General features: G+C 37.9%; 1 protein-coding gene across 6 annotated transcripts in view; it reads left to right on the top strand.

The window, feature by feature from the left end:
* Window positions 1-260: 260 nt before the first annotated feature.
* The window catches only part of FXR1 (FMR1 autosomal homolog 1), a 69,802-nt gene continuing 42,375 nt past the window's right edge, over window positions 261-27,687 (top strand). For all 6 annotated transcript variants that reach the window (XM_004003113.5, XM_004003112.5, XM_012098356.4 and 3 more), the window contains exons 1-3: window positions 261-322; window positions 21,174-21,226; window positions 22,751-22,844. In XM_004003113.5, the coding sequence (XP_004003162.1) occupies window positions 272-322; window positions 21,174-21,226; window positions 22,751-22,844 (198 nt within the window). In that variant the 5' untranslated portion in view covers window positions 261-271. The remainder of the gene's footprint in view (window positions 323-21,173; window positions 21,227-22,750; window positions 22,845-27,687) is intronic.

The following is a 27,687-nucleotide window of genomic DNA, read 5'->3' as shown; positions in this document are numbered from 1 at the left end:
CGGGTCACCAAAGGTCGGGCGATTGTGTCGGGAGGCGAACGGGGCGTTGGCGACGGCGGGCGGAGCTGGGGGGGAGTGATGTAAGGAGCGGAGGGATCCCACTGGAAGAGCCGGGGCGGAACCGTGAGACCCCAGGGGTGTGGGGCGGGGGATCCCAGTCCCGCCCTGTTTTCCCCGCCCCTCCCCCCGCCTCCTTCACGCCCCTCCCCCCTCCTCCCCTCTGGTTGGAAAGTTTCTAGAATCTCTTCCCAGCGGCCTTTGCGGTTCCAACATGGCGGAGCTGACGGTGGAGGTTCGCGGCTCCAACGGGGCTTTCTACAAGGTACCGACCCTTTTGCTGCTTTGTTGGCTCTTCTGGGGGCTCGGGCCGGTTTGGGGGAGGGTTGGTGGTTCAACATAGTGGCGTTTGGGGTCGAAAAAGGCAGCCAGGACAAAGCCTGAGGCCACTGGGTTCATCGCTTCTCCCCCCTCCACCCGCGGTTTAACGGTCTCGGGGGCCCGGGCTCCGTTATATTTTGAAACAACACGTCGGACAGTTCTTGCGTATTCCTACTTACGAACCTTTTTCTTGGATGCTAGTGTGGCCGTTCGCGGGCCGGTGAGGAGAAGCCGAGTGGCCGCAGGAAGCTTCCTGGGAGCAGGCCCGAGCGCCGAGAGGTGGGGGGAGTCGTGAAAAGGAGGTGGTGGGATTGTTTGGTCACAGCCACTCCCCCGCCCCTCGAACTGGGCCGAGCGAGAGCGCCTCGGCCCGCGGCTACGACCCCTCCCCACCCCCTTGAGGGGTGCCTTGCGGAATCTTAGGAATTCACCTTTGTACTAGGGTTTTGGGCTTATAAACTTCAGTGTCTGAAGAGAGCGAGTGCAGAATTGAAGATTAGGACCGAAGAGAAAACTAGAAAACCTTGAAATGTGGCGGGTAGAAATATTTTATTTTGTTTTTTGCCTGGGAAATTGGGCGGCGCCTTAGCCCCTCTATTACGGAAGAAAAGGCGAGAGAGTTCTAGGCTTTAAGATTTAAAATGTGAGATAGATTAAGAAGACACAGCTGGGGAGGTAACTAGTTTGTGTTTCAGTTATCCAGTGTTTTTGGAGGGTGTTGACCCCCCCCCCCCGCAACACACACACACACACGCGTATTTTGAAGGTGCATTATTGTGGGATCGAGTCTGGAAAACGGAAGAGGAATTCGAGAGTAGAGGAATTTATTAGGGGCTTCCAGTGTAGGGGTCACTTAATTGAAAATGAAATCCTTACAAGTTTAGTCTTGCCATTATAACAGTCCCTTTTCCCGATTCTCCCTTTCTCCCAAAGTAATGCCGCGATGTTACAAGATCAATACAAAAATCTCCCCAGCTGTTGTCTGTCAGTCAGTCTTACTAAGCCAGCATCTCAAATGTTTGAGAGTCCTGGCTATTTTTATGAAGGGCCTTCTCCTAATACAGGAGTAGTATTGTGAGTACGCAGAATGTATTCTGAGTTTAGTTTCAGCGTACCTCGTATCTCCCACGGAATTTTCTCTTACTTGGTGGTCGTAATTCCTATTTTTAGCGTTTTCCTTTTCTAGTTTACTAATTAGCTGTGTGAAATTGGTTTAGCTGTCACGTGGTTATAGCGTAGTAGAGAATCACTGTTGGCGTCTAAAGGATCTCGTTAAGCTTTTTACAAGTTTAAATCTCCTTAGGTGGTTAACGTAAAGTGAAAAGTGACTAGTGGAAAGGAGTCCTAATTAGTGAATAGTTCCATTATCAGTCTAGGTTAACAACTTTTTGTCATACAAAAGCCCTGAGTAAAATTTGAGTAGGTATATCATTAGCCTGTTCTAATGGTTGCCGTCTTTGAAAGACTGCAGATAACATTTGTGGCACTGCACAAAGAGTGGGCTTATCATACTTTACTGTCAAAGGTAGATAAGGTTCATCATTTTTGCTTTATTCTCACTATTCGGCTGTTGAATTCTTGTGTAGTGGAGATAACGCATTTTTTCCTGGCATATCGAAACACAGGAAAGATTGTTTTGCTTTAACAATTTTCAGCATGTCGATGATAGATGATACAACACCATTTCTTTTTATGCAAGTATATTTGATGTTCATCTGCTAAACGTTTACGTTTTTAAAAACATTTTAAAGGTTCAATAATATCGTCAGTTTGCAAGTTTTAGTAAAGATTGTTTACCATCTTACGTTGGTTTTGCATAGTTTGTTTTTTTTTTTTGCTTTTGTCCTTGTTTTGGAACTGTAGTTTATCGATGAGACTTATCCATACTCTACAAAATCTGCTTGATTCTTAGACTTTTTGAGTCCATTACACCTATTTTGTTTACAGAGTGTAGTAAGGTGGTTCTTTGGCAGAGGTTGGGAAGGACCCTAGCCACATTTGAATCTGCTGAGGTAGCACTTAAATGTTTTGAATTTTATGTCCTGCAATAATCGACTTGTACTTTGTGGAAGCTATGGTCCTCAGAACTCTGGAAGAGTAAAGATGATGAAGTGGAAGGAGCCCTACATTTGAAGTTAAACAAATAGGAATTCTGCGTCTCTACATACTTCAGCTTATTTAAGGTCATCTAGCAGTGCACTGTTGACCAAATATTCCTGGTCCTATATTGTTTTGCGTAAAATAAGATGTTTGAAGTAGTTCAGTAGTTTGTAATATTTTTATCCCATGAAACTGTCCACTTGGAAAAAACTGGCTTACTGCATAAGCACATTATTAATTGTAGATTCATGAATTTTTTTAGATTAATTTGCCTATAGTAAAATGCATCTTTTTAAAAACATCTTTGACGATTATGTAAGTTTTGATAAATGCTAACGGTTGTGTAATCACTACCAATAGGGTAAAGCGATAGAATAATTCCACATCCCCCAAATTTCTATCTTGTCCCCTTGTAGTCATCCTCTCTCCTCACCCCTGGAACCTAGTGTGGTTTCTGTCCCCATAGTTTTCCCTACATAGAATCATACAGAATACTATTTTGAGTTTGGGTTCTTTAATTTAACGTGGAAGTAATTTTAAGCAATTTTTTCAAATTTAAAAAGTAATACATGGTCAGTGAGGGATTTTAGAAACTATCAGAAAAAGCTAGAATAATAGTTAACATTTTGGTGTTTTTTTCTTTCAGCGGTGGTTTTCAATATACTGGTGGTTCTGATTTTCCTCTCATTTTTCCCCCTTTGCCCTGCCCTCCCACCACACACTTGACTGTGAATGTGAATTACCATTCAAGAGTTTCAGAGTCATGGGGTTAGTGGCCAGTATCATCATGCTTGGAGGCAGTGCTCTGTAGAGATTGATTAAAGGTTTTTACTGGAACTGAAATTTTATTTCATAAATTAGTTGGAACCAGTGAAAAGCTGAAGATGGAGTCTAAAATAGGATAGTTTTTTTCTCTCCCCTAAATATTTACACAAATACTTTGTTTTGCATCCTGCCCTTTTTACTTAAGAACAGTAGATCTGTGGTTGTCAGATAAAAACTTAACTCTTGTTTGAAGCTAGGTAACTATAGGGATTGGAAAAATGGGAAATACGGTAATTAATTACTTGATAGGGGATGTAATTTTATTTACAAACTTGTTTTTATAGCCTTTATCTGGAGTGCAGCATCATAGGGTTTATACTGCTGTGCCATTTAAGATGCATTTATTATTATTTATCTTTTTAAAGTTTTCAGATAGAATTTACATTCTCTGATAGTATTGATAGTATATTTACGGAATTGTGTAACCATTACCACAGTCTCTTTTTAGAACATTTTCCTTAACCCCTCAAAAAGCCTTGTACCCATTTGGAGTCATTAAAATGCTTTTTAACTGATGTATATGATTTTAAGCTTTGTAATAGCACTGCAACTTGCATAGCCGTGGGCAGAATATAATTTTAAATAGAAGTTGAAAGTAAGTCACTCAGTTTCTGGCACTTGGAGAGGAGTTTCCATGGTATTCCATGGAAATGTGTGGTCTCTAAGATGGCTGAAGGAATTTTCAGTTCTTCTCTTTAGAAGAAAGAATTACTTTTAAAGCTCTGTAATTTCGGCTTTTGACTATGTTAATTGATCAACTACAAAACATTTTAAAGTACCATGATATTTCCAAAATTTGCTTTTTGTTTTAGCTTAATATTGAAATTTGAGAGTAATTAAATTATACAACGGATTTATTATTGCTAAGGATGATGGCCAATAGACTTTAAAGAGTTGTATTTTGAAAATGTGCTTACTTTTCAAAGTTATATAGAAGATGGTTGATTTCTTTGTAGAGATTAGTAATTGAGAAGAAGGTTGCTGTGTTATGTTATGGACACTATTAGGTTAACAACATAGTTTAAGATATTTTGAAGGTATTTTTAGTTGTACATGTTTTAAAATGAAGTTTTTTAAATATAAAAGAACTAGCATTTAATTAAGTGAAAAGACCACTTAATTTTTAAAAATTAATTTTCCCATGAAGTTTTGTTTTTGTATTACAAGAACAATGTGTAATTAATGAAAAATCTGAAAACACAAAAGCAAAAAAGAAAGCCTTGATCTTCTGTATCTAGAGACAATGTCAAGACCTTGGCTTTACTTACAGAAAACATATTTTTTCATATTTTTTTCTATACGTCATGATATATTTGTGGGTATTGTGTAAGTAAAATAATAATTTACTATTGCTTATTACTATTGTCCATTAACCCTTGGATTGCAAGGAGATCCAACCAGTCCATTCTAAAGGAGATCAGTCCTGGGTGTTCTTTGGAAGGACTGATGCTAAAGCTGAAACTCCAGTATTTTGGCCTCCTTATGTGAAGAGTTGACTCATTGGAAAAGACTCTGATGCTGATGCTGGGAGTGATTGAGGACAGGAGGAGAAGGGGACGACAGAGGATGAGATGGCTGGATGGCATCACCGACTCGATGGACATGAACTTGGATGAACTCCGGGAGTTGGTGAAGGACAGGGAGGCCTGGTGTGCTGCAGTTCATGGGGTCGCAAAGAGTCAGACGACTGAGCAACTGAACTGAGTAGTAGTAGTAATGTTGCTCAGTCGTGTCCAACTCTTTTTGACCCCATGAACTAGTCCACCAGGCTCCTCTGTCTCCAGGGATTTCCCAGGCAAGAATACTGGAATGGGTAGCCATTCCCTACCCAGGGATTGAACCCTGGTCTCCTGCATTGCAGTCTTTACAGTCTGAGCCATTAGGGAAGCGCTATTGTTCTTTGTTGTTGTTCAGTCTGCTTAATCGTGTCCAATCTTTGTGACCCCATGGACTGCAGCATGCCAGCCTTCCCATCCTTCAAGGAGTTTCCCTGTATTTCAAGGAGTTTGCTCAAACTCGCATCCATTGAGTCTGCACTGCCATCCAACCATCTCGTCCTCTGTCATCCTTTTTTCCTGCCTTCTATCTTTTCCCATCAGGGTCTTTTTACAGTGAGTTGGCTCTTTGAATCAGGTGGCCAGAGTATTAGAGCTTTAGCTTCAGCATCAGTCCTTCCCATGAATATTCAGTGTTGATTTCTTTTAGGATTGGCTGGTTTGATCTCTTTGCTGTCCAAGGGACTCTCAAGAGTCTCCTGCACTCTGCCTTTTTTATTTCCCAGCTCTCACATCTGTACATGGCTACGGGAAAAACCATAGCTTTGACTATACGAACAAAGTAATGTCCGTTACTTACTGTGTATTCTTTGAGGCCTATACGTTTTGACTGGATAATAATTCAGCAACTGAGTTCTCTACCACAGTGTTAAGGATGTAGCAAAGTTGCTTTTTTGTAGTTGAACTGCAGTATGCTTTCTATGACTGACCCCTAAATCTTGTACTGGCTAGTTGTGAGGCCTTAGATTTTCCATCAGCAGTATGAGGCACTTGGATTTTTTTTTTTTTTTTTTTTTTTTCTGACAGTTCATCAAGTGGTGGAATCTACTAGGTCCTTAGTTCACTGAGGTTCTATCTAGGTCTAACAACAGCAGCAATTTATTGAGCACTTGTGGCTCAGACAGTAAAGAATGTGCCTGCAGTGCTGGAGACCCAGGTTCAGTCCCTGGGTTGGGAAAAGCCCCTGGAGGAGGGCATGGCAACACACTCCAGTATTCTTGCCTAGAGAATTTCATGGATAGAAGAGCCTGGCAGGCTACAGTTCATGGGGTTGTAAAGAGTCTGGCAAGACTGAGCTTTTTTCGGACTGTCATTCTGTGCAGGTACTTCACCTGAATTTATCTTATTTACTCTCAATCACAGTGAAAGAGATGGTGTTACCCCAGTTAAGGAAACTGAGGCTAAGTGAATCTATCCATAAAATGAATAGGCTGATTCAAGATTCAGATTGATGTTTCTGACTCCCGGAGAGCCTGATGTCTTTAGCCATTATACGATTTTTAAGTATTGAATATATGGCTTACCAAATTATTGTTAAATTATAAATTTTTCTGGTGAATACAGTGGGAGTCAAGAGGACTGAATTGGGAGGATTCTTGGAGAAATGATTTGAACTATGTCTTAATATTACAAAAATCTGCCCTTTCCAATCTAGTAACCACTATCCATGGGGCCAAAATGTAGTCTGAATTGAGATGTGCTTTAATTGGAAAAGTCATACTAATATGAAAAAAAGGAATGCAAGACTCCCGTGTGTGTGTGTGCTGAGTTGCTTCAGTCTTGTCTGACACTGTGACCCCATGGACTACAGCCTGCCAGGCTCTTCTGTCCATGGGATTCTCCAGGCAAGAGTGCTGGAGTGGGTTGCCATGTCCTCCTCCAGGGGATTATCCCGACCCAAGGATTGAACCTGCATCTCTTTTCTCTCCTGTATTGGCAGGCAGATTCTTTACCGCTTGCACCACCTGGAACTCCATAGTTTTAAAATACTGATTACATTTTAAATAACCATTTTACTTAAATGTACTTAGTTTGAAAACTAGATGATGGCTCAGATTATAATTTATGCTGGATAGTTATGATTTATACATCCTCAGTTGTTAGCTTTATATTATTGGTTATGTTAGGTATTGGGGGAAATGTTTGAAATGCTTATATATATATATATATATATATATATATATTTAATGAAACTTCCTGTTCAAATTTTGTGAAGATGTGGCACCTTTTGGTAATATTCACATGGTAGTTATCAAAGGCTTGAAAAAATTCTTCGGCAAATGTTTAGCTAATAGTAGTAAGTTCTGTTGTGATGTTTGTATGAAGTTTTCTTGAACCAAATCTTCATAAAGAATAGCTTGAACAAAACAGAATTAAGCAATGCAAAGCATTATTTCTGTTAACCTGAACATTTATATTTATATGTACAGTAGTCTCTTCAGTTTATTTTTCCTGACATTAAAGAGGCTGAGAAGCCATGACAAATTGAACCAAAATTAAATCTACGTTAAATATCAGTTGTTATAACTTGTCTTCCATATTCTGGCCTCAGCACTTTTTGCTTAGGTTTCTGGGGAGCGTAAATAGAGGTCTCCCCCACTGATAACTGATAGTTATAGTTATTGTTGACAAAGCTACATGACATTTCCTGTCAGTATTTCTTAAGAATCAGAAATTTCATCTTTCAGATTCTTGTCTTTGTGCCTTTCCTATTCTGTTAATTAATAGTAGTAAAACAACTTCTTGGCAGTCCAGTGGTTAAGATGCCGCTCTCCCAGTGCAAGGGGCAGGGGTTTGATTCCTGGACCAGAAACTAAGATTCCCATAGGCTGCACAGCGCTGCCCGCCACCTCCCCCAGAATAAAACTTCTTTCTTGATTCATTGCTTTTTGCCTTAATAGTTTTTTAGGTTATTTTCAAGCCATGTTTTCTAGTGACTTGATATATATATAAATAGTATGTTAGTAAACTGTCAGTAAGTATTTGTTGAATGAACAAATGAATCAATCAGTCGTTCTTGGTTTCTGGACACTGACTTGTTAATCTTTATATAAATACAATGAAAAGAAAGTGAAAGTGAAGTCGTGTCTGACTCTTTGCAACCTCATGGACTGTAGCCTACCAGGCTTCTCTGTCCATGGGATTTTTCAGGCAAGAATACTGGAGTGGGTTGCCATTTCCTTCTCCAGGAGATCTTCCCGACCCAGGGATTGAACCTGGGTCTCCCGCATTGTAGGCAAACGCTTTACCGTTTGAGCCACCAGGGAAGTCCATAAACAAAATATATACAAAACTAACTTCATTATTTCTGAGTTTTGTTTCAAACTAAACTTAAAAAAAATTTTTTTTAATGCATTGATTCAAGTTAAGATACTGTCTCAGAACTTATGAAGTGAAGTGTTAGTTGCTCAGTTGTGTCAAAGTCTTTGCAACCGCATGGACTAGGGCTCACCAGGCTTTTCTGTCTGTGGAAGTGGGTTGCCATTTCCTTCTCCAGGAGATCTTCCCAACCAAGGGATTGAACCCTGGTCTCCTGCGTTGCAGGCAGACTTTACTGTGTGAGCCAACAGGGAAAATATAGGACTAAAGTGAACTTCAACTCTTGGCAAAAAGAAAGTCATTATAGTTTAGTGTGGCCATTTGAAATCTGCAAGTCTTTCTGTTTCAGAAACTGTTGGATATTATAAACTTGTGAAATTAATAAGCCTAGAACATTACTAGTATGTGAGTATTAGTAGATATTTATGTATTTTTATGAAATCCTCACATTTTCATTGCCATTTTTCATTCGGAACAGTTAAATTAACAGTTAAACAGTTCTAATGGATGCTGAAGGCTTGCTTTGCATAATTTTTTTCCTTAATAGAACCTGATGCATAATGATGCAATAATTTCTGTAATGCATAATGTAATTAGTAAATTTGTGAACTTTATTTATAGTGCATGTGTCCATTGATTTGTAGATATTGTTCATGTTCGGTAGCAAAGTTGTGTCTAACTCTTTGCAAACCCATGGATTATAGTATGTCAGGCTTTGTCCTCTGCTATCTCCTGGAGTTTGCTCAGATTTATGTCCATTTAGTTGGCGATGCTGTCTAGCCATCTCATCATCTGCTGCTCCCTTCTCATGTTGCCTTCAATCTTTCCCAGCATCAGGGTCTTTTCCAGTGAGCTGTTTGTGGCAGGTGGCCAAAGTACTGCAGGTTCAGCTTCAACATCAGTCCTTGCAGTGAATATTCAGGGTTGATGTCTTTTAGGATTGACTGGTTTGATCTCCTTGAAGTCCAGAGGACTCTCAAGAGTCTTCTCCAGCACCAATTTGAAAGCATCAATTCTTCTGCTCTCAGCCTTGTTTGTGGTCCAAGTCACACATCCGTACAGGACTACTGGAAAAACCATAGTTTTAACAGTACTGATCGTTATTGGCAAAGTGATGTCTCTGCTTTTTAATACACTGTTTGTCAAAGCTTGTAGATCCTGTAAAGAAAAGTATATTGTTTGAAGTTAAGAAAATTTTGATTGCAATTGCACTCTTGAATGTGCTTGTTACTGGGATCAAATTACAACTCAGATCTTTTAGGTGTTGTATGTAAACATTAAACACGTTTATTACGTAGAATGTGGATTTGAGGTCTCTAGAGATGGAATAATTGAAAAGATGTGGGGTGTGGTTATGTATATATATGTGCTGTCTGGAAAAAGTGCTGACTGACAGTATTAAAGCTATATCTCAACTCTTTAAAGAGATTTATATATGCATATGCAAATATGTAGTTTCATTGAGCATATACAGACTTGTTTTATTATAATTAAATTCCCCCCTCCCACCCCTGCCCTGCACATTTGGATTCCCTTCCCTCTATCTGTCCATCCACAATCCATCATTTAGGTAGCCAAGTAGACATCATGCCAGATTTTTTTTCATACTCCTAGAATGTAATAGATACAAATTCAGATAAAATTGTAGCTGTTTCTCAGCACTGCTCTATAAAAATAGGATAATCTAATGTCTTGACCACTTTCTCTGGGAATGTAGTTTATTTTTTAATGGTTACATGTTTCACATAATTACCATGAAATTTAGCCATCCATAGTTAATAAACACTTTGTTTCAAACATACATGCCACCCCGTGTATGCTTTCATTGGATAGGTTTCAAAGAGTAATAAGATAGCTTGATGGAAGGGAGATTTATCAGTTAACTATAATAAATGTTAACAGATTACACTCCAAAAGGCTTTTTTTTTTTTTTTTTTAGTATTTTCTCAGTCAGTGAATCCCAGCCTTTTTACATCCTTGCCAGAAATAGACTTTATTATAATCTTTCATTTTTGCCAGTTTATTGGGTGTAAAGGGTTATTTGATTGCAACTTTGATTTGCAAATCCCTGCTTGTGAATTTTAATGTATGCTGGCCATTTGGATTTGCTTTTCCATAAATTGCTTGTTTTTCTCCCTTTTACTTCTGGGATATCCTTTTTCACTTTTTGAGATTCCTAGGATTCATTGTCCCCAAGAAAAAAATGCAAAAAAGCAAAATGACTGTCTGAGGAGGCCTTACAAATAGCTGTGAAAGAGAAGAGAAGCGAAAAGCAAGGGAGAAAAGGAAAGAAATACCCATTTGAATGCAGAGTTCCAAAGAATAGCAAGGAGAGAGAAAGCCTTCCTCAGTGATCAGTGCAAAGAAATAGAGGGAAAGACTAGAGATTACTTCAAGAAAATTAGAGATACCAAGGGAACATTTCATGCAAAGATGGGCTTAGTATAGGACAGAAATGGTATGGACCTAACAGAAGCAGAAGATATTAAGAGGTGGCAAGAATACACAGAAGAACTGTACAAAAAAGATCTTCACGACCCAGATAATGGCCAGACATCCTGGAATGTGAAGTCAAAGGGGCCTTAGGAAGCATCACTACGAACAAAGCTAGTGGAGGTGATGGAATTCCAGTTGATCTATTTGAAATCCTGAAAGATGATGCTGTGAAAGTGCTGCACTCAATATGCCAGCAAATTTGGGAAACTCAGCAGTGGCCACAGTACTGGGAAAGGTCAGTTTTTATTCCAGTCCCTAAGAAAGGCAATGCCAAAGAATGCTCAAACTACCACACAATTGCACTCATCTCACAGTCTAGCAAAGTAATGCTCAAAATTCTCCAAGCCAGGCTTCAGCAGTACGTGAACCATGAACTTCCAGATGTTCAAACTGGGTTTAGAAAAGACAGAGGAAGCAGAGATCAAATTGCCAATATTCACTGACCTGCCTCTTGAGAATTCTGTATGCAGGTTAGGAAGCAACAGTTAGAACTGGACATAGAACAACAGACTGATTCCAAATAGGAAAAGGAAGTACGCCAAGGTTGTGTATTGTCACCCTGCTTCTTTAACTTGTATGCATAATACATCGTGAGAAACGTTGGGCAGGAGGAAGCACAAGCTGGAATCAAGATTGCCAGGAGAAATATCAATAACTTCAGATATGCGGATAACATCACCCTTACGGCAGAAAGTGAAGAAGAACTGAAGAGCCTCTTGATGAAAGTGAAAGCGGAGAGTGAAAAAGTTGGCTTAAAACTCAACATTCAGAAAACTAAGATCATGGCATCCTGTCCCATAACTTCATGGCAAATTGATGGGGGAACAGTGGCAGACTGTATTTTTTTGGGCTCAAAAAGCACTACAGATGGTGATTGCAGCCATGAAATTAAAAGACGCTTACCCCTTGGAAGGAAAGTTATGACCAACCTAGACAGCGTATTAAAAAGCAGAGACATTACTTTGCCAACAAAGGTCTATCTAGTCAAGGCTATAGTTTTTCCAGTAGTCATGTGTGGATGTGAGAGTTGGACTGTAAAGAAAGCTGAGAGGCAAAGAATTGATGCTTTTGAATTGTGGTGTTAAAGAAGACTCATGAGAGTCCCTTGGACTGCAAGGAGATCCAACTAGTCCATCCTAAAGGAAATGGGTCCTGAATATTCATTGGAAGGACTGATGTTGAAGCTGAAACTCCAATACTTTGGCCACCTAATGTGAAGAGCTGACTCATTCGAAAAGACCCTGACTCTGGGAAAGATTGAAGACAGTAGAAGGGGACGACAGAGGATGAGATGGCTGGATGGCATCACAGACTCAATGGACATGAGTTTGAGTAACTGGGAGTTGGTGGTGCTGCAGTCCATGGGGGTTGCAAACAGTTGGATACAACTGAGCAACTGAACTGAGGACTCATTGTAAGAGTAACCGTTCTTTGTCTGTAATCTGTTAACTTTATGGTATCCCTGTCCACAGAGAAGTTCTATTTTTTATGTGCTGAACTATTATTTCCCTGTTAAACAGACTTCCGGGTGTCCAGCCTGGTTAAGACAGCCAGTGTCCAGGTTATACATATAATTCCTTAGATTTGCTGGTAGTGTTGTATTCGTTTTTGTCATGTTTACTACATTAAAACTTATTTTGATTGTTCATAGGCAGTTGTGCTAGCACCATGTATTACATAGTCTCTGTTTTAAAAAGATTTTTTTCTATTTTTGCACATGCTCAAATTAGGTACTGTCTGGGATGGGAGGAAAGGAAGATGTCCAGCATGTGGGAGAGATGGGTCCCATTCACTGTTGATAGAACCTTCTGAAAATTGCTCCCAAAAGTCTCTAGGGTGCTCTGGGAATACCATAAAAGTCCATAAAGGAGGCTATTGTGACTTGCTTCTGGGGAGATAAAGCTAGTTAGGAGTCTTATTTTCCTTACCTTACCGGTTTGTTCCCTCCCTAGTTTTACCTACCACATAATAAGTAATGGATCTGAGACCAGTCTTAACAGTAAAACCAGTAATACTGCACACTTAAGTTTTTTTTTCCTTTCTCTAATACGGAGTTCTCTCTGTATCTGTTAACCATATACACAGTCCAGAAACATGAAGGTGTTTATTGTAAATTCTTTATAAATTACTTGACATAAAAGTTCCAGAAAGAATATCTGGTATTTTGTTGGGGAGAGGAGTAGTTTTAAGTACTTCTGGCATGTCTTTGAGTGCCTGGAAATAACCTTAATTGAAGAAGCTTCAGCTCCTTCAGTTTGCAGATTGAATTGGGACCCTTATGTGTAAAATTGTTTAGGTAAATATCACCACCTAGCTCCGGGAGTCCCTAAGTCAATTTTCTCAACCTAATAGAGTTTCTCATCTGAATTATAAAACAGAGAAACTGTTATTTTCAGTTTTTCCAAGGATTGTGCATAGCTAATACTTTTCTTTATGCCTGGGTGAGGAGTTAGTTCATTACACACAATGAATGCCTTAGTGATTGAACTATATTATATTCTCTTAGAACCCTGATTAAGAAATAGTTTGCTGTATTCACTTTTTTCTTTTTTTAATCCTGTAAAATGGATCATACAGGTGTAAAGTGCAAAAACAGGACAGCAGACAATTCTAATTATTGATAATGTTTTTAGGTACAAAAGTAAGTGATGGGTGAAGATGTGTGTATAGTTGAAATTTGGGTCTTAGAGTCCAGAGAATGGATTCTTTTTCTGTAAGTAGATTTGGGAAATCAGTGGAAGAGTTATACAATTTTTTTAGAATGGCATCAGTTGTAAGAAGCACTAAGAACAAATGTTGCCAATTGATCTGAGTAGTCATAGTTTTATTTTTTAGAACTCTTGGTGTATGCTTAGTGAAAGATTATCTTTGAACACTTAAGATTCATAAAATGGAAAGTACAAGCGAAATAAATTGGCTGTGACATCTTTATGTTCAGATGATCGTGTTTCTTCTTACAATATTTTCCTCAGTGCCATGGAGAGCATTGATGTTGCAAGCATACATTAAAAGAGCTCTCCTCTGTTATCTCCAGGATTTTCTTCCAAGAATTTTCACTCACTCTGCAAGTTTTGATGCTGGTGCTTTCTTGATTTTATCAGAAGGTGTCAACATAACAACCTTCTGGTAAGAAACCTAAATCCTTCCTAAAATGGTACTTCATTGGTTTGCAGATTGAATTATCAAGGGGTTGCAGTCAAGTGCCACAGAAAATTGCAAGCAAACCAAGTTTGAGCATGCTTAACAGTGACATTTATATCCTGGCAGCCATTCAGCTGTTTGCTATTTTAAGATGCCATCAATTCTAGGAAGCATCCTGATTTTAGGGACTCAGAATGTTAGAATTGATGAGCTGGGAAGGTAGACTGGGGCCAGAGAATCACTAAACTGATAATTGATCAAAGAATAACAAGTGAACATCCATTTTGTCAATTTTTTAAAAACAAAAACCAGAGGTCAGATTTTTCGTAAATTATGCTTATTAACCTTTTCCTTTCTCAGGGGTTAATGTTTTTGTAATTACATTTACCTGCAGCAGTGAACTTTAACTGTGGAGGTGGGGAAAATGGAGAGTGTACCCAGTCAGAGGAAAGGCCCTATAGGATCTAACAAACTGAAGCCTGTCCCTCTTAATATATTGAGAATTTATTTTAGTTTATTAAAATATTTTATTGAAGTATAGGTGATTTACAATTGTTGTGTTTCTGTTGTACAGCTAAGTGTAAGTGATTTGGTTTGCATATATATATATTTTCATATTCTTTCCCCTTATAATTTGTTACAGGATATAGACTATAGTTCCCTGTGTTATACTGTAAGACCTTGTTGTTTTTCTGTCCTGTATATAATAGTGTGCATCAGCTAGTGTCAAACTCCCGATCCATCCCTCCTCCACTCTACTCCCCCTTGGCAACCACAGGTCTGTTCTTTGTCAGTTTATGTTCAGAAATACATTATTATTTATTTATTTAGAAATGCAATATTTTATCGTAAATTTGCTTCAGTAATTGAGCCATCAGTTGTAATGTCCTAGTTCAGTTCCCTCAGTTGTGTCCGACTATCTGTGACCCCATGAACCGCAGCATGCCACGCCTCTCTGTCCATCACCGACTCCAGGAGTCCACCCAAACCCATATCCATCGAATTGATGATGCCATCCAACCATCTCATCCTCTGTTGTCCCCTTTTCCTCCTGCCCTCAATCTTTCCCAACATCAGGGTCTTTTCCAGTGAGTCAGCTCTTCGCATCAGGTGGCAAAAGTATTGGAATTTCAGCTTCAACATCAGTCCTTCCAATGAACACCCAGGACTGATCTCCTTTAGGATGGACTGGTTGGATCTCCTTGTGGTCCAAGGGACTCTGAAGAGTCTTCTCCAACACCACAGTTCAAAAGCATCAATTCTTCGGTGCTCAGCTTTTTTAATAATCTCTCAGATCCATACATGACCACTGGAAAAACCATAGCCTTGACTAGATGGACCTTTGTTGACGAAGTAATGTCCCTGCTTTTTAATACACTGTCTAGGTTGGTCATAACTTTCATTCCAAGGAGTAAGTGTCTTTTAATTTCATGGCTGCAATCACCATCTGTAGTGATTTTAGAGCCCAGAAAAATAAAGTTAGCCACTGTCTCCACTGTTTCCCCATCTGTCTGCGATTAAGTGATGGGACCGGATGCCATGATCTTAGTTTTCTGGATGTTGAGCTTTAAGTCAACTTTTTCACTCTCCTCTTTCACTTTCATCAAGAGGCTCTTTAGTTCTTCACTTTTTGCCATAAGGGTGGTAATGTCCTAACACATTGGAAAAGATGACTGAAATGTAGTTAATTTGACTGTTGTGCTAAATAAATATAACCTTTTTTTTTTTTTTAATTTCATGCCACTGATCCTGAGAAAGTCTTTAAAGAAGAGAAACTGGAATAGATCTTAAATTTTATAGGAATACTTGATCAGATTTGAAGGAGGCAGTCATGTGACTGTGAGAGTTTCTTTGCTTGCTTAGGAGAATAAAATGATGGTGCTTTGCTTTTACCACTTGGGATTAGAGTCATTAAAAACATAGACTTCTTTGGTGGTCTTCTGTGATGGTCCAGTGGCTTAAGACTCTGCACTTGGGGTTCTGTCCTTGGTCAGGGAACCAGATTCCACACGCCACAGCTAAAGATTCCGAATGCTACAGTGAAGATCTTGCGTGCTGCCTCAAAGACCTGACCCTGCCAAGTAAATATTAAGGAAAAAATATAGTTTCCAATTAGGAAGATTATTCTGTTTCTTGATGGCCCTTTTTGTTCAGTCTATTGATAATCAGTAAATGCTTCTAACAAGAATTTTGAAGTTTAAGACTTAACAGCTTTAGGGTTTTGGGGTATGGGCTTCCACTTACATCTTGTTTTAAGGATTTAAGCTGTAAGACTTCTGTTAGTAGTTTGCTGAGTATTAAGATTTTTTAAAATTTATTGATTTACTTATTTTAGGGGGAGGCTCTGCTGAGTCTTCATTGCAGCACATGCTTTATCTAGTTGTGGCAAGTGGGGGCTACTCTATAGTTGGGCTTTTGATTGTGGTGGTGGCTTCTCTTGTGGACTCTGGGATACTTGGGCTTCACTAGTTTCGGCTCCCCAGCTTTATAGCACAGGCTCAGTAGTTGTGGCACACGGGCTTAGTTGCTCCATGGCACTTGGGCTCTTCCTGGACCAGGGATCGAACCAGTGTCTCCTGTATTGGCAGGTGGATTCTTTACCACAGAGCCACCAGGGAAGACCCTGAATGTTTTTTTAAGTTTCTTTTTCCCTCTTTATAGGATAAGTAAATTTTGTGTTGTAATGAATTGCAATAATAGGAGGTCATTACAGGATTTTGAGAAACCTAAGTAGCAAGTGAATTTGAAATGACACTTTGCAGGCCAAGAAATTTTTTTAGGCTAGTATCATGTGTTCCTAATGAATTTAGTGGGAATGTTTTCAAAGGGATTTATGGATCTCTGTAGATTTCTAAGCCATCACTCAAGCAGAGCCTCTGATAAATTGATCAGTATTTTAAACAAGGTAGGTAAATTAGATTTTGATGTTTTGTTCTGGGACTTTATCTTAAATAGGCTTTTTAGGAAAGGTGCCTTATTTCTTCAAAATAGTATTGTTATCAGACTTGACTTTTTGGAGTTTAAAAACATGAATTAGCAAAAGCATTCTATTATTTAATTTATAAGGATTTAATGGAAAGTGTTCCAGACAGAAGATGAGGTTTTTTAATATTTATTTTAAAAAATAAATATTTTGTGGAGTCTTTAGTTTCAGTATATGGGATCTAGTTTCCTGACCAGGGATTTAATTTGGGCCCCCTCCATTGGGAGAGCAGAGTCTTAGCCACTGGACCACCAGGAAGTCCCAAGATGAAATTTTAGGTTCAACATTTATAATCTAGGGAGTAAAACTTGGGGGCTGTATATATGTGTATAGTTTTTCAGCTTCTCTTTCTCTACAGTGAGAATGAGGCATCTGGAAGGTCTTTAAAAGAAATTGTGGAATCTGGAAGGTCTGCTTATTTTCTGAGTGGCTTTCCCATAGCCAGGGTCCGTAATTCTTCTGTTCTGACTTTTGACTGTATAACCTCAACCTTTCAATTCCTGAAATTCATTCATATCATGTTTATTGTTACTTAAACTATAGGATTTTCCCCCCTATGATTCAGTTCAGTCACTCGTGTCTGACTGTTTGCGACCCCATGGTCCACAGCACACCAGGCTTCCCTGTCCATCACCAACTCCCGGTGCTTGTCAAACTCATGTCTGTTGAGTCAGTAATGCCATCCAACCATCTCATCCTCTGTTGTCCCCTTCTCCCCGTGCCTTCAGTCTTTCCCAGCATCAGGGTCTTTTCCAATGAGTCAGTTCTTCACATCACATGGCCAAAATATTAGAGTTTCAGCTTCAGCATCAGTCCTTCCAGTGAATATTCAGGACTGATTTCCTTTAGGATTGACTGGTTTGATGTCCTTGCAGTCCAAGGGACTGGCAAGAGTCTTCTCGAACACCACAGTTCAAAAGCATCTGTTCTTCAGCACTCAGCTTTCTTTATGACTCTCACATCCATATGTGACTATTGGAAAAACCATAGCTTTGACTAGATGGACCTTTGTTGGCAAACTCTGCCTTTTTTAAGATGCTGTCTAGGTTGGTCATAGCTTTTCTTCCAAGGAGCAAGCGTCTTTTAATTTCATGGCTATAGTCACCATATGTAGTTATTTTGGAGCCCAAGAAAATAGAAGTCTCTCATGGTTTCCATTGTTTCCCCATCTATTTGCCATGAAGTGATGAGACTGGGTGCCATGATCTTTGTTTTCTAAATATTGCGTTTTAAGCCAGCTTTTTCACTCTCCTCTTAAACTTTCATCAAGAGGGCTCTTTATTTCCTCTTTGCTTTCTGCCATAAGGGTGGTGTCACCCTTATGATTACCCTAATCGAATTGAAAAACCTGTTTTTCAGCTGTAGTGTTCTGTAACTTGAAAAATGTGTGTTTCAGTTAGGCAGATATTTGGAGCCCGCACTTTGTTCTTTCTATTGGCTATTTAAGCTCCCACCTAAAAATTACCAAATACCTTGTCTTTTTTTGGTCTTTTTTACTGTAGCTTTAAAACAAATTCTAGTATTTGGTATGGATAGTGTTTTCTTGTTTTTCCCTACCATCATTTAAAAGTTGTCATTTTGAATGCTTTCTTGTTACTAAAGTGCAACTTCTTATTCCCTCAACAGAATTACAGTCCTTAGTGTTTCAGTGGAATTCTATTTAAATGTATATTGACAAGTTTAAAATATCAAGATGTAAAAATGAGATGTGGTTTACATTTTTCTAAATATTCTAATTCATTAATTAAGTTTTACACATGTCAGCACATAGGTTGTGTGCAGTTTTTGTGTTGTTGAGGGTATTTCTAGGACTTTGCTGTTGTTAGTAGACTATTTTTTTGATTTGTTTTATTTTTCAGCTGTTTATTTTTAGCTAGAAAGGAAAATTAATTTTGGTTAACCTGGGACCTTACTGAATCTTTGAGTTGTCTTTTAAATTTTTATTTTAGGTTATTTTATTTTGAATTGCTTTTGAAAAAAACAGTTCTTCAATTAGTTCAAGTGCTCAGATTTTCCTCCTATTCCCTTCATCCCTCTCTTACTCCTGGTTTACATATAATTTTTGGCATTCCTGAGTTTTGACTGTATAATGCTTTTTTTCATCAGGGATGGCTTCCTAAAACGTTTTGATTGTACTTTAAATATGTTAAAGTGCCTTGTCACTTATCCATGATTATTTTAAATTGTAGTTAAGAGATTCAACTGTAAACATATACCCAGCTGCATGAATGAACAAGTTAAGGGACCATTTTATGATGGCTTGAAATCTTCTGCGTTTGTATATACATGAAGAGAAGAAAAGGAAACGTCAGAGTATTCTGAGAAATAGGTTTTTGGGCCAGATGAGTATGAATAGGAAGAGACCAAATCCCCAAAGGTTGGACTAAAAAGGAAGAGAGTTAGGGATACTTAGTCATAAAATCGTGTGCAGGAAAATGTTGCCATTGTTATTTGGCATTTCCTGACTCTCATTTTGGCAGAGACCTAACCCTGCCATCTCTTTGAGTATCTAGGAAACACCATTATTCTCGTGAATTGAGAAGTGTTTACTGTGTTCTGTATCAGTGTGTCAATTTTATAGAGATTTGACCATTAGAAGTTCTTTATCACAGGAATCTAGGGTATGGGGATTAGAACATGTCCTTTAATTGTTTACTACAGTCCAAATACACTTTACTTGGGTATCAAGTTTTTACTTTATTTAATCTCATACCAGAGTTATCTTTTTTCCTATAAATGTTAAAAATGTGTGCGCCCAAAGCTGATGCTGATGTTTGTGGTGTATGTAAAGTAGGAGTGGGGAGAGGTATAAGCACTGATTTTTAGATAGGAAAAGATTTTTATTATAACAGTAGAATTTTCTAATGCTTTGGAGCTCTGGTTGAACTTACCCAATATACAAATTATATAGAAATGATAAAGATTAATGGAACATTTCAAACACTTTTATTTTTGTTTGTTAAGTACTAGAAGGCATTAGTGAAAGTTTGGCTGATCTCCTATGGAAAGATATGTCTTACTCTAGTATTTATGAATTTGGTAATTCTCAGTTTTTGAGAAAATATTACTTACCTTACAAATTCTTTACCTTACAAATGGCAAGAGTATAATAAAGAGAGATTTGCTGGTGAGCAAAATGATTGCTGAAAGTAGATGTGCAGATAAACTAGTAGAAGTAGAGACTGGCTGAGAAGTCATTGTTGTAGTGTGATTAGAAAAATCACAGCTTCAACTGAATAGCATCTCTACCTTTGAGAGGAGAACAGTCTTCAGAATTGCAAGTCAGGAGCTACTACTGCACTCTGGGAAGTATCTTTGCGTTTTAGGCCTTGCATGAAGATATATGCGTTGAAATGCCCCATAGCACGCAATTAAATCGATCACAGGCGTTTGGAGCTGAAGGGCGATCCAGGCAAAATTACGGAATCATACAGTTGAGTAGCAAATGTGGGAGGAGGGCATTGAGAGACTAGATACATGACTTACATATTTTGTGATTGATCATCCTGCATTATTAAAGAAAGTAAAATGATTTTTCAGCCTCATCTGTTACCTTCTCCTCTGTTAAGACTTTCTTTAGTTAAGCGATTTTCCGAGGTGGCAGTGCTGATCTATTTACTTTCGGTTTCTCCACTGTCAGTTTGTTTCTCAGTCTTCAGTTTGCTAATTTGCTTAAAATAATATCTGACACATAGTATTTAAATATTTTTGGAAATTGATGAGGACATGTTTTAAAGAAGTACTACAAGTTTGTGTGTGTATTTATTTAGCTAGTTGATACTGTATATTATGGGGTCTAGTACTCTTGCCTGGGAAATCCCACGGATGGAGAAGCTTGGTAGGCTGCAGTCCATGGAGTTGCTACTAGTCGGACATGACTGAGCGACTTCACTTTCACTCTTCACTTTCATGCATTGGAGAAGGAAATGGCAACCCACTCCAGTGTTCTTGCCTCGAGAATCCCAGGGACGGGGGAGCCTGGTGGGCTGCCCACTTTGGGGTCGCATAGAGTCGCACACGACTGAAGCGACTTAGTAGTAGTAGTAATAGTAGTGTGATAAAGATATTTTAGAAAAGAATTTAAGTGCCTAGTGGTTCACGAGTGTGTGAGCATTTGGCAAAGGTTGAGAATATTGCAATTCTGATTGACAGTAATATAGTGTCATTTAATATCTGTTGTAATCATGAAAGAGAGGTTAGGTAATTTGCAGGGTCAATACAACTCATAAATGATGGACATGGAAAGCAAAACCTGATCAGCCTATTCCAAGCTCTGAGTTATCAGTATTCCATATTGTCTTTGTATCTCTAATATAGTGGTTTAGAGTTAAGGGAACATTTAATTGAATATTTATTTCCTTTTAATTTTTTTACAGGGATTTATCAAAGATGTTCATGAAGACTCCCTTACAGTTGTTTTTGAGAACAAGTAAGTTATTTTTTATTGATAGAGATCCTAATTTTGATGATTGGTAGTGCCAAACTGCTGCTTTTGGATATTCCTTTTGCGATCGGAAAATGAAGGTGCTTTTGGGTGGGGGGTTCTTTGGTTTGATTATCTTTTTGAGTTAAAATGATTTTTAGTTCTTGATGACTTCACTTGGTTTTTTGCTCACCATTCACTTGTCACTTTTTCCAAGACTCCTTTCTTTGCCAAATCACATGTGAACATGAATCAGTTTTTGCAAAAAAGATGGCATGGATGTAATTATAACATGCATACTTCTTAAAACCCAGAATTGTTAAATGATACTATATAAGGCCTTCCAAATGCCATTTTAGCGAAATAAGTATATTAGGCTGCCTTAAATTGCTTGATTAGTCTTAAGGAATAATAAACAGTTTCATAGATATTGCAGAGGTTAGGTAAAGGACTAAAAATGTCAAAGATGTGTGCTAAGCTTGGTTAGGAAGGATTATAAAGAAGCACTGTATAATTGAAGGTCAGAAAAGAATTGGGCAGCTTTCCCTTTTAAGCTGTTTCTGGAACTACCTGAAGAGCTATCTGCCCAACAGCTGTTTCATGTAGAAACAAGTGTTGAGATGATTCCTGTCTTTGAGCACCTGTTATTTAGACAGTAAAGATGAAAAGAAAGCACTCCAATATCTTTTACTTGTCTCTTTTTTGCCCATCGTTGGCATATAAAAGCCCATCGGTTCAGTTCAGTTCAATTGCTCAGTCGTGTCCGACTCTTAGAAGCCATAGGAATATATTATGTGCTGTTGTACCTCCCAGGCATATGAATGATTTATTAGGACCTAAAATAGGAAAGCATTTTAATTTTATCAACTTAGTTATAAAATATAGCACACAAAAAGCACAGCTAAAGCAGTAGTTTTAATACATTTGTATTTACTACAAAGATTAAAATATTTTTTTCTAGGTTTTAATTATATGTGTTCATTGTAGAAAAGAAATTGTAAGAAAAATAAATCTTTTTGTAATTTACTGTTCAGAATAATATTGACTAGTTTTCTATATTTCTGTGAACATGTACACTAAAAAGGAATTATGCAGTTTATATTTTATAATCTTTGGAATTGTGTTCCTTTGACAGGTCATTTAGTTGTAAAAATGTTTGCAGCAAGTTGATCACTGTGTAGCAGTGATGAATGACATTATTTTAAATCTGAGTCATTACTATGAGCTTAGCCTTTTTCATTTGCAGAATGATGTATGTGCTGTCACCTTAGGATGAATGATTAGGAAGGTAGTATGTAATTATTATCAATGACGTTAATTACCTATGAACTTCATCAAGAGCTATGCAAAATCTGTTCTAGCTCAACATTCTGCTTAGAAAAAGTTTTCAAGCAGAGGTTGTTTTTTTGAGGGGAAAGCTAAATGATTGATTTGAAAAATTTACAGTGCCAACCATAGACTATATAGCTTCTGTATTAAGGAGTATTAGAATAGTATATATTAAAGTTCATTTATTTTCTAATCCTTCAGTTGGCAGCCAGAACGTCAGGTTCCATTCAATGAAGTTAGATTACCACCACCACCTGATATAAAAAAAGAAATTAGTGAAGGAGATGAAGTAGAGGTATGTATTTATAAGTTTATTTTCTTGTGTACCTATTTTTTTGTTTCAAATAGATATTCTTGTAGGAAAATCTGTTAGCTAATAGAGAATAAGTCTAAACTCCTTTTCTCTATTCTTCCTATTGGTAATGGCTGTGTAATGTAGCAGTACTTGAGTTTTGGAGACAGAACTGGGATTAATATTTCAGTGCTACTGTTTTTAGCTTTATAGACCTGGTCAAGTTTGTTTTTTTTAACCACTAGAATAAAAATAATTTGAGAATTAAAGATGATAGTGCATTTGAATTGTTTTCCACAGAATCTGGTGGGAGAGAACTATATGATGTTGGTCATTATTTTCCTTTTCTTTTGCTAGTTATTTTGTCTTCAGCGTTTTCCTCAGTATTTTTGTAAAATTTTAGTATTTATCCTTTATTATAGTGATCATTAATATAGTTCATATGTAACAACGTGACATGTTGTAATAAGCATACTGCCTTTTTGAATATTCTAATATTCAGAAAGATTTAAAACGGAAAAAAGCAAAAATCACTTCCTAGATTTAAAATCCTATATTTCATGGTTCACATATTCCCAGGCTCTTCCTTTTCTCTCTTTTAAAAAAATAAGAATTGTATTTCTTTGTATCTTGTTTTTGTCACAGTTAGTAGCTCCTGAATGTCTTCAGTATATATTTATTTTTGATTAAGATGTGTGCTCTTATGTGACAGGAATTTTGAAATAATTATGAAATAGAAGTATGAATTTGTTGGAGAGAGAAAATTTGATTTTTGAGTTTTCAAGACATTGGTACCTCAAGGAGCTCAAATATGCTAACTCAAATATCACAAACAGTTGTCTTGATAGTGTTGAAAGATTTTCAAATGTCATTTGTGCCTAGTGTAGGCTAGGGTGGGAGAACTGGGGACACAGGTTAATCTTTAGTGATGAAACAGCTGTTTAAATGTTTTTATAAACACTTAACAGTACGTACTTTGTGCCACACATTGTTCTGAGTGCTTTGCATATGAGCTAATTTAGTTACTTGCCACTTTTATGCTTCATAATTTTTTAAATGGTAAATTTTCTTTTGAGTTAATTGTAGATGTTATGTTGGAAAGTCAGATTGTAGGACTTTAACCGCTAACTCACATTCTAAAATTCTGCCTAGATTTTAATTACTTGATCTAATTCTTCTGCTCCCCTGGAGTAGGAAATAGCAACCCACTTCAGTATTCTTGCCTGGAGAATCCCATGGCCAGAGGAGCTGGCAGATTACTGCCCATGGGATTGTAAAGAGCTGGACACAACTGAGCGACTAAGCATGCATTCTTCTGCTTTTGCTAAAAGCAAAGCATATTATAGGCTTCCCTCGGTGGCTTAGATGGTAAAGAACTTCCTGCAATGTGGAAGACCTGGGTTCAGTCCCTGGGTCAGGGAGATCCCTAGAGAAGGAAATGGCAACCCACTCTAGTATTCTTGCTTGAAAAACCCCACGGACAAAGGAGCCTGGCGGACTACAATCCATGGAGTTGGACACAATTGAGCAACTAACACTTTTTTCAAAGCAGGTTATAACTTCATTGTGTCAGGGTGCCACATGTGTGGCGATCAGTTCTGTGAGTAGTGCTTTTCATATTTTAAAAAATTGTTGTTCAGAGAGTTATTGGTAGTGTAAAGGTTCAGGTTAAAGGGAAGACTTGGCGGAATGCTGAGGGTATTGTTGTTACAGTGTGCTTTCCTCAGTCTTGGAAGATCCTGTCCAGTTGCTGGACCATCTTTATGGCTTGGGCTCCCCTACCTCCCAGCCAATTGTATACAAAACTTTATTGAATGATTTGAAAATTAATGATTGCAGGGTGTTTTCTTTCACTCTGTTTTATGGTTCAGTCTTGGGAAATTTTGTTCCTTAAAAATATGAGACTGGTGGTTTGGAATTAAGATGTTACTATTACTTTAATTTTTGAAAATTCATATAAGGAAAAAGTTTAAAATTAATCTTGCCACCTGTGGATGGATTTATTTATTTATTTAGTTTTAGTTTTTGCCACCATGAATTTAGGAATTTATCCTTAGGTTGTGAAATGTTTAAGAACTATGGTTATTAGTACTTTATATTTTTAGCCATATAACTTTATGTAAGCTCTGCCTCTTTTAAATTCAGAGTCACAAAGCTTCATATAAAAAGTGAAATGATACAAAATTCCCTACGGTAACAAGTGAACTTCCCTCTAGTGTAGGCATGTTGGTGTGCTTATCTGCCAATCCCAGCTTAAATCTCATTTACCAAAGTTGAGTCTCTTCAAATTTTTTCTTTGTATTTATAAAGAATATGTGTTCTTTTTAAGTTAAACAAATTGGGAATACACCTTATTTATAAATTTTTGTGTTCAGTTAATTAATATATCATAGACATTTTCCTGTCTGCACATACAGATTTAACCTTATTTTCCTTATCACACCATGGTATTGGGTGGTACAGATGTATTATAATTAGAAAACACTGAAATTACTGTTTTTTTTTGTTTTTATTTCCCCCTCCCGCCCCCACCTCAAATCCAGATTTAGTGTTCTTATGTAAATCATCATCATATGGTAGTATTAAATCTTGGTGATTGATACCAAAATGTACCATTTTGTCCTTCAGAAATGATCCTTGAATGACCACTTCATAAGTTTGCTAATGCTCAAGATGTTTGCTCCTCATAGATCGACTGACTGGATTACTATTAATCTAATCTGTAAGATTTCATAAATATGGTAGAAAGAAGTTGTTGTCTTTTATATTTTGTGAACCTTGAATGCTAGTGATACACAGTGTCTTTTTTATGACTGTTAGCTGCTTGTTCTGTTTACTGTGTTTCTATTCTTGATCCATGTAGTTTTTTATGTCAAATCTGTTTATTTTATGGGTAAGCTTCTATCTGTTGTATATGTGTTTTCTCCCAGGCAGTCTGTGCTTAGTGACTTTTGCCATTAATAACTTATTTCTTCACTTATTCAGGTCTGCCAGTTTCCCGTGTGGCCTCCAAGATAACACATTTTACTAGTTCCACAGATGTGGGCCCCCTTTTAAAAAATTTTTTAAAGAGCATTTAGGTTTTTTTTTTTAACTTTTTATTTTATATTGGAATATAACCGATTAACACTGTTGTGATAGTTTCAGGTGTACAGAAGAGCAGCTCAGCCATACATATATATGCATGTATCCATTCTCCCCCAAACTCCCCTCCTATCCAGACTGCTATAAACATTAAGCAGAGTTCCCCATGCTATCCAGTAGGTTCTTGTTGGTTATCCATTTTAAATATACTGGTGTATGCCTGTCTATCCCAAATTCTGAAACTACCCCTTCCACCCATCTTCCTTTTCTAAGTCTGTGTTTCTGTTTTATAAATAAGCTGATTTGTATCATTTCTTTTGGCCACTATTCTTCCTGCTAGTTGTCAGTACTATAGTAGCAGTGAAAACAGCTGACGCTGGGCTTCCTTGCTGTCTCTGTGGTAAAGAATCTTCCTGATAATGCAAGAGATGTAAGTTCAATCTCTGGGTGGGGCAGAGCCCCTGGAAAAGGAGACAGCAACCTACTCCAGTATTCTTGCCTGGGAAGTCCTGTGGACAGAGGACCCTCTGGTGGACCACAGTGCATGGGGTCTCAAAAGAGTCGGACACGACTTAGTGACCAAACATCTGACACTAACCATGAAATATATAATTAACTGACTTTTTAAACACCTATCTCAGTTTAAAATAAGTTTCTTGAGGGCCTCTTTGAAATTCTATGAATATCTTTACGAACCTTTCCAAGTTTCCTATAGCCTGATGGTTAGGAAGTTGATAACCAGGTTAAGTTTTTGTCCTATATATTACTCTAATATATCGTGCTATATTCGCAGGGTATTGTCAGTTTTTGCCAGATTACCAACTCTTACTTTTACAGCTGTAGGAACCATTTCTTTTTGAAGAACGGAAAGATGACTTTGATTTGGCCATTATTAATTGACTTAGAACAGAAATGATACAGGAGGGAGTTTTTCATTAGCTATTCAGGCATTTATCTAAAGTCTAGCTGTATGACAGAGACCTAAAAAGACATTTCTCCAAAAGACATACCGATGGGCAACATACAGATAGTCACGTGAGCTAATTATTATTATTGTTGTTCAGTTGCTAAGTTGTGTCTGACTCTTTGTGAACTTGAGGACTGCAGCACGCCAGGCTTCCCTGTCCTATCTTGCAGAGTTTGCTCAAACTCATGTACATTGAGTTTGTGATGCCATCAAACCATTTCATCCTCGATCACCCTCTTCTCCTCTTGCCTTCAGTCTTTCCCAGCATCAGGGTCTTCTCCAGTGAGTTGCCTCTTTGCATCAGGTAGCCAAAGTATTAGAGCTTCAAGTTCAACATCAGTCCTTCCAGTGAATATTCAGGGTTAATTTCCTTTAGGATTGACTGGGCTTGATCTATTTGCTTTGCAAGGGACACTCAAGGGTCTTCTCCAGCACCACAATTTGAAAGGCTCAATTCTTCAGTGCTCAGCCTTTGGTCCAACTAGCATATCCATATGTGACTACTGGAAAAACCATAGCTTTGACTATACTGACCTTTGTCTGCAAAGTGATGTCTCTGCTTTTTAATACACTGTGTAGGTTTGTCATACTTTTTTTCAAGGTGCAAGCATCTTTTAATTTCATGGCTGCAGTCACCATCTGCAGTGATTTTGGAGTCCAAGAAAATACAATCTGTCACTGTTTCTGCTTTTTCCCCATCTATTTGCCATTGAAGCGATGGGACCAGATGCCATGATCGTAGTTTTTTGAATGTTGAGTTTTAAGCCAGCTTTTCCACTCATCTTTCACCTCATC

Source organism: Ovis aries, chromosome 1 (genome assembly GCF_016772045.2).
Source record: "Ovis aries strain OAR_USU_Benz2616 breed Rambouillet chromosome 1, ARS-UI_Ramb_v3.0, whole genome shotgun sequence".
In the NCBI taxonomy this organism is placed as follows: Eukaryota; Metazoa; Chordata; class Mammalia; order Artiodactyla; family Bovidae; genus Ovis; species Ovis aries.
The sequence above is the reverse complement of the archived record's forward strand: the minus strand, read 5'-3'. Positions and strand labels throughout refer to the sequence as shown.